Source organism: Carcharodon carcharias, chromosome 1 (genome assembly GCF_017639515.1).
Source record: "Carcharodon carcharias isolate sCarCar2 chromosome 1, sCarCar2.pri, whole genome shotgun sequence".
Classification (NCBI taxonomy): domain Eukaryota; kingdom Metazoa; phylum Chordata; class Chondrichthyes; order Lamniformes; family Lamnidae; genus Carcharodon; species Carcharodon carcharias.
In genome coordinates, this window is record NC_054467.1 from 211892291 (window position 1) to 211900154 (window position 7864).

At 42.3% G+C, this 7864-nt stretch overlaps 1 protein-coding gene across 1 annotated transcript in view; it reads left to right on the plus strand.

Moving 5' to 3' along the window:
• The window catches only part of LOC121275808 (A disintegrin and metalloproteinase with thrombospondin motifs 12-like), a 689364-nt gene extending 682381 nt beyond the window's left edge, over nt 1–6983 (plus strand). Inside the window, exons 29-30 of the mRNA XM_041183446.1 lie at nt 6555–6686; nt 6802–6983. Of these exons, the coding sequence (XP_041039380.1) occupies nt 6555–6686; nt 6802–6983 (314 nt within the window). The remainder of the gene's footprint in view (nt 1–6554; nt 6687–6801) is intronic.
• Nucleotides 6984–7864: the final 881 nt, after the last annotated feature.

A 7864-nucleotide genomic window follows, 5' to 3' on the forward strand; every position in this document is an offset into this window, starting at 1 on the left:
ATTTATTCATTGGATGTGGGCATCACTGGCTAGGCCAGCATTTATTGCTCATCCTTAATTGCCCTTGAGAAGGTGGTGATGAGCTGTCGTCTTGAACCACTGAAGCCCCTGTTGTGTTTGTTTAGCTACAGCACTGTTAGGAAGGGAATTCCAAGATTTTGACCCAACAACAGTGAAGGAATGGCGATATATTTCCAAGTCCAGATGGTGAGTGGCTTGGAGAGGAACTTCCATATGGTGGTGTTCCCATGTGTCTGCTGTCCTTGACCTAGATGGTAAGCGTTGTGAGTTTGGAAGGTGCTGTCTAAGGAGCCTTGGTGAATTCCTGTAGTGCATTTTGTAGATAGTATACACTGCTGCTACTGTGCGTCGGTGGTGGATAGAGTGAATGTTTGTGGATGGGGAGCCAATCAAGTGGGCTGCTTTGTCCTGGATGGTGTCAAGCTTCTTGAGTGTTATTGGAACTGCACTCATCTAGGCAAATGGAGAGTATTCCATTACACTCCTGACTTGTGCTTTGTGAATGGTAAACAGACTTTGGGGAGTCAGGTGGTGAGTTAATTATCACAAAATTCCCAGCCTACCTGCTCTTGTAGCCACTGTATTTATCTAGCTAGCCCAGTTCAGCTTCTGGTCAATGGTAATCTCCAGGACATTGATAGTGGAATGTTAATCCCGGAATCGGATTCCTATTTTTAAAGGTCCTCAGACTCTCAATGACTCTGAAAGCAGTTCAGCAAAGGTTTACTAGGCTGATTCCTGGGATGAAGAGGTTGTCTCCTGAGGAAATGTTGAGTAGCTTGGGCATATATTCATTGGAGTTTAGAAGAATGAGAGGGGATCTGATTGAAATGTTTAAGATTCTGAGGGGGATTGACAAGGTAGAAGCTGAGAGGATATTTTCCCTCATGGAAATCTAGTACTAGGCAGAGCTATTTAAAAATAAGGGATCTTCTATTTAAGATGAGGAGGAATTTCTTCCCTCAGAGGGTTGTTAGTGGATGCTGGTCATTGAATATATTCAAGGCTGTCAAGGGTTATGTTGAGCAGGTAGGAAAGTGGACATAAGGCCACAATCATATCAGCAATGATCTTATTGAATGGCCAAGAAGGCTCAAGGGACCAAATGGCCTAATCTGGGTCTTGGTCAAAGGATATATTTTCCCAGGACTGCAATCTTGAGGTGTTTAATGGAAGAGTCAGGGTCCCTTTTGTCCTTTGCAGATATACTGTGTCTGTTGGCCAGAGCTCCGCCTTAGAAATGTAAAGGGGGCTGGTGCATTTCTTTGTAATTTGATTGTCGGTAGTCACAGAGGGCATTAGCACCTCTTTAAAAATAACGAGGTCCCTGCTGGTTTCTGAAGGCTAAAAATTCCTCTGGTATGATTCATGGCTAGTCAGGGTAAAGTCTTGTCCATTTTAAAAATAAAAATAATAATTTTTACAAAGTAGCCAGGATGACGTAAATGTATATATTCCTTCCTGTCTTCTGGCCAGGGCACTATGTTCTGAGTTTTGCAAGCACTGGTTCACATCAGTACTCTACCTGTTGCGAAGAGTTGAAGAGATGTGATGTTTGATATGCTTTACCAGGCTTTGAAACTTATGGTTTACATACTTGGCATCACTCTGGCTCTGAACTTCATATGCTACATTACACATCTGCAGAACATCTTTTTGCCTTGATGGCCTCTGTTATTGGAGAATACCACTCATATTGCGACTGCATAGTAGCAGCATGAAATGTCTAGCTTCACCTTTTGCTCAAATTTTTAGAAATATGCAAGGGGTAAGAGGTAGGGGTCATTCTATTGAAGACATGTTTCTCTTGGAAACCGATGAAAATCTTAGCGAGAACTAGGTCTGGAGGGGATCCTATGGAAAACTCATTCAGAACTGGTTGTAACAACTTCCAGGATAATCTGAGGTAGACTGGGCACTTTACGGGACTAAAATTGGTGGCCTTTGATGTTGACGTAGCGGAGCCTCAAGGCCAACCCAGATATACATATCTGTAAGCCTGACAAAGGGACTGGAATAGCTATCCTCAACAAGCATGACTATCCTGACATTATGGTCATTTAAAGGCAAGGAACAAAGCCTCAGAAACCCCAAAGAAATGCTTCAGCTACTCATTGAATAATTAGCTTAGCCATTTGGGAAACCTATTCAAAGGATAATTCTATGGATAATTACCTATCAGTGATAGTACAGTGGTGCGCTGATGAATTAGCAACCTGTTGCTAATGGTATTTTTCCATTGAGTTATTTCCTTTTTAAAAAAAATAATTTGTCACCCCCACGAGAACATTGAAATTAAGCACTGCTTATCTGAGCTGCCTTTAATGGGACTGTGATAATTGATTATTTATTGCTCCTGTGTTTTAAGTAGCAGTACTCTCTAATGGAGAGTGCATTGGTTTTATTATTCTTTGAACTTAATATGGGTGACATTTTGGAAATGTGTTCATTTTGATAACACAGTGAATGAGTCCCCCAGCCACACACCGCTGCTGTCATGGAGAGTTTACGCGATTTTTCGTCCTGCTCATCTGAAAGAGATAAGGACCGATTAGTGTCTTGTAAATTTCTGACTAGTTTATATAACATGAAGAAATGTTTTGAGAGAAAGTGGTCCAAGGGATGTTTAATCAAATTTCAATTTTGATACATATTTCTTTCAGCAAAATTGATTTTTCTCCTTGTAAACTGTTGAATAATGAATGCAGCATCAGAAAAATAAAAGGGGTTACAGATTTTCATTCCGTTTTAAAGCAGCAATTCACTAGAAAAATTCAAGTGAAGGAACACATTTTTGGGGAGGTGGGATGTAAGATTCTTCCATTTGTCAACTGTAACTTTGGTGGAGGAACCACAGAAATCAATATAATTTGAAATTAGTTTATGCCATTGCATACTGCCCCCAAAGTTTGAAAGTCAACCTGAAGGGGTAGGAGAGCTGTTTGCCAGCACAATGTTCTGTCTTTATTCATCTTTGGGTTGCCTCAGGGTCCCTGACAGACTCCCTGGTGTGCGTCACTCTGGTATCATTGACACATTATTGGGGATGCTCCTCTGTTTGGACACCTCATGAGCTAGGTCAGAATGAAAGTGAAATGATGGGCTGAATCTGCTGTCACCAGTCTTATTCACATCCTTTTTGATTCTCTTCCCATGCCTAGAGATGGATGAGGCAGATGAAGCACATTCTTTTTCCATAGCTAGTTATTCTGGGAACAGATCACTAGCCTTGTCACCAGGAGGCTATTGCTTGAGGGATGCCGCTCCACATGGAGCATGACTCTCGCTTTTAACTCCTGCCATAGGCATATTGGATAGGTTTTCAGGTTGATAATCAACCTGTTTGACTGCGTTATGAATTCACCTGTGACCATCAAGTCCTGGAGTGGGAATCAAACCCAGAGCTTCTGGCCTGAGGCAGGGACACTACCCACTGCACCATATTTACATTAGGCTGCATCTATTGACAGCACAACATGAGGGGGAAGCACTTCCCACACATGTGCAGATGCAGCCAGTGACATCATAGTCTTTCATATTGGTTAAGAAGCTTCTTCAGAATTAACTATTATTATTAAAGATGGGTTTTGATTAACTGCTCTTTTTTACAAAAATGTAGCAAAAGTCAATTCTCAAGATTTACACCTGTCAAAACTCTACAGTGCCACATGAATCTTAGTGTTTGTAAATTTTCCTAAGTATCTAATTTATGGACGCAGGTTATTTGGCTCAAAGGCTCTTACCAGGACCAGGCTTCCCAAAATGGATTGAGTTCAGTCCACTGCTGCCAATAAAATTAGCTCCATACAGGCCAGTCAAATCTCAGACACCCAAAGCTTGGAAAAAGAAGTGGTTGTTGAACTTTTGAAAATTGTTGAAAGTACAGATTGAGACTTTATTTAGTGCAAATGGTTGCGCACAGATGCACTGGCGTTTGCAGCACAGGATGAGTGTGCATGCAGAACTGTTCCTGGTGCCTGGCCAGTTGGTATCAGGAGTTACATTGTTTACATTATCATGCAGAGTCTACACCGTATGCTGGGATAGGCCCAGTTACATTGAAGTGGGAAAGCCCAGGAAATTCAGGGCAGCATTGTGAGGTTGGAAACTTGACACAAGATGCCTTTGCTTCCATTTCCCCTTGGGAAGAGTTTTACGCCTCGTGGGCAGGCGCGTGCCTGACCTGATCAGGCACAAAATAGTGCGAGAAGACGTCAAGCGAGCGTACCGACATCATCCCATACTCGCGCGATAGTTCGCGTGGCGGGTGCGTGCAGAAGTCAGAAGCGGCCCGCCGACAATTAAGAGGGCAACTAAGCCCAGTAACGGCGCAATTGTCTCTGATTTTTCATGGCCTATCCAATCTTACGTGGGGTAGACGGGCGAATCGGCCAGGTGGACTTTGCATTTTTCATCAAACCTCATCTAAGGGCGGGAGGAGGTATCCGTTATTAAATAAAATAATAATCTGTGGACAGCATTTTTATCATCTATATGTCCAGGTGCCTGATTGTGATGCTTGGACGGCTTTTTTCTGATTTTTAGAACTTTATTTCATGGTTTTCAGATCTGCAGCTCCCTGAGGCAGCTGTCTGCCTGCATGGAGCTTTCTCTCAGTGCTTGCCCGCCGTCCTCCTACCCCAACCCTGGCAGCACTGAGCTTTTCAGCACATGCTTCATGCTGGCTGGCCGAAAATTGGCCAGCCAGGCTGAAATCGTGGTCGGGGGCTGTTCGCGGTGGGTGGTCCATTTCCCAGATGATCTCAGGCCCGTCGATCGTACCCGCTCGCCAAGCTGAAAATCCAGGCCCCTTGTCGCAACGGAACATTTAGCAGGCACAATGAAGAGGATTATTTGCTCTCCAAACTGGTAACCCTCCTTGATTGTGCCTTACTAGAAAACTAGGCCAAGCTAACCAGAAGTTTCAAAAAGGCTGGCAAACCTAAAGGAAGCTCTTTATTATGAGGCTATGAGTTGTGAAAAGACATAGGCTGGAATTTTCCGGCCCAGTTGGTGTCGAGCATCATGCCGGAGGGCCAAAAGTCGGTTGCACGCCGTCATGAAAACAGTTTGCGATTATTCACTCCATCCATCAATGGCAGGCCGTCTTCCCCACCGTGACATGTCAGGAACCTCATTTCAATGATTTAGCATCTCATTATTAGCCCCTGCTCGCCGGAATCATCCCCCCACGTCAAATTTCCTGCTCAAGTCGGCGTGACTTCAGAATGGCATGCCTCACAACTGCCTTAATAGGCGCATACCTGGCGATCTGAACTTCAAGGGGATCTCAGAGGTGAGTACACACAACTTTGCGCAGCGCTCGTGAGCATTGCCTGTAGGACATCGAGGAAGAGGCATTCATGGGGGTCACAGGCAAGTTGCTTTATCCCAGCTGGCTTTCAGTGCAGTGCCAGGGCAAGGGTTCCAGTGTGGGTCAGGTCAGGAGTGGGGGGGGTGCCAAGCAGCACAGACAGAAGGAAGTACTCAAGCACATGCTGAGATGTGGGGGGAGAGGGAGAGGGAGGGGGATGGTGAGGGGAGCAGCCTGACACTTGGAGATGCTTGTCAAAAATGAGCATTCTTCCGCAGCTGAGACAATTCACCAGCATGTGACATGTTTGGAGTTGGGCCTCTGAAGCTTTTCTGCCCACTCAAGCAACTTTGTTTTATGCACACACATTTATCGTATAAATAAAATGACACATACCAGATGGTTTATTTTTATTCAGATTTATCCTGGCTTAGTGCTTTATTATTAAAGCATGACTCGTTACAGTTTTTTGTGGAACTTGTGGTTTAGTCAACGTGGAAAAACAATTTGCAATAATTACTCTCAGTGTGACAGTCACTGAAATAAATTCTATTGTAAAATGGGAATAGGAATAATACTGCAGAGAACCCAAACCTAGCACATTCTTTTAAAAAATTGGTTAAGGTTAAGAGAGAATTTGTAAATAGCTAGTTCTGTATACAATGTCATTTAAAGTTTTGCAAGGAATTGAATTGTGAATATGTAAATCTGTGAGAATAGAGGAAAGCAGTAGGCACTGTGTTAATGCATCATGTGTATCGAAGATGATTCGAAGAGTCCAACAAGAACTAAGACGACAAAGAACCCTCACGTTTACGGGCTAAGGTTTCCTTTAAGGAAGAAAATATTGGACAGGAAATGTCAGAGATCATCCTAATTTGATGGAAACCTGTTTTCCTCAATCGAAGTTTTTAACGATACTGAACAGGGTAATAGGAAGTAAATTGGAAAACATAAAGCATTAATCTATTGAAAGAAGGAAAAAAAGTGCAGAGGAGATAAGGTTGAAACAAATGCTTCTGCCTTCTCTATTCTACTGCTGATTATCTGTTCGCTGCAGTTATCCTAATGACAGAAAATCAGGGCCTACAATAAAACACCAGATCACAGAATAGAACTTTTGGTTACAGTTATTTTTTTTTCCCAATGCAAGTGCTGTGCTCCAAATGTACACAGTGGTATTAACTGTATAATTTAAATTATGAGTTCACCTTTTCAGGGATCACAGACACAGATTTCACATTCCATCTGCGGTTCAGCATTTTACAGCAATTAAGCCTAAGAACAGAACTGAAGCAAGATGTTGATTACAATTGTGCTTGTCAACAAAGGGATAGTGGGACTGATTTTGGTCTGCCAATGTAAAACCAGCCACACAGGAGGATGTTTGGATGGGGTGATGAGGGGTGGGAAGTAGTTGATATGATTTTTTTATATAACATTGTTAATGGGATTTTTCCTTTCAGATAACAGCTGTATTAAGGACAAAATGTCAAAAAAGTTTTGCCTCACCTTGAAGAAATTGGGTAGATGCTCAATGCCAACAATACGGATGCAGTGTTGTCACACTTGCCAGAAATTTAACATCATGACATCAAGAAGAGGAATCCAGCGAAGTTTGAGCCAAAGAGCTGCTTCAGATTCATGAAAGAGATTGGAGTTTATACCTACATGTCAAACAAGAACTCCACATTCCTTGAAGCAAGGTCAAGAATGATTCTGTTACCTTCAGTAAGGTATTGTTTAAACCTGTATTGATCAATGCAGTAAGTCATTGCTTGGTTGACAAAGGAAATAATACTCATGCAGGCAGAGCTGCCAGGTGCAATTTTGTCTCATTGGCTAAACTGTCTAAATACATATTGCTTTTCCAATTTAGTCAGTTCTTCAGTCATTGCAAACTCTATTAGTTTGCATTAAAGGAAACTACACTTTCACTTCAACACCTATAGGGGACTATTATCTTAATTACAGAAATGCCAACATAAAGGAAAGTAATTTTTCAGTTTGGCAGGTTTTACTCTTTAACCTGAAAAACTAGGGCACTAGAAAGTAAGTCTTGAAACCATTGCATTTGATTTGAAAACAACTTCCCAGGTCACTTCATTTTACCAAATAGAACCTTCCATTGCCATATCTGCTGCACTTCAGTCTAGAATTAACTGTTCTCCCCATGGCAAATATCTAAATGCATCCCTCTTAAGTGGCCATATACACACCTAGACATCCGACAGTCACAGCATTTCCTCTGTAAACTCTTTTCTTCAGCTGTTGCACTCAATTAAGATCAAATTAAAATTTGCCTGTCTAACAGAGTCCAAATCTGCAGGGTCAGGGGTGGGAGCAGGATCACTGCCTGGATGCTTTGGTTTGCTTTGCCAATTAAGGTAATCAGTTGCCAACCTTAATAACTACAAAAATGAACACCTCCACATCACAGGACACCAACGTAAGTAGAAAATACGGCATTTATATAAAATAAAGACTTCAGTCGCAAACTTCAGATGAGTAGCGACCGTTTTAGTGACA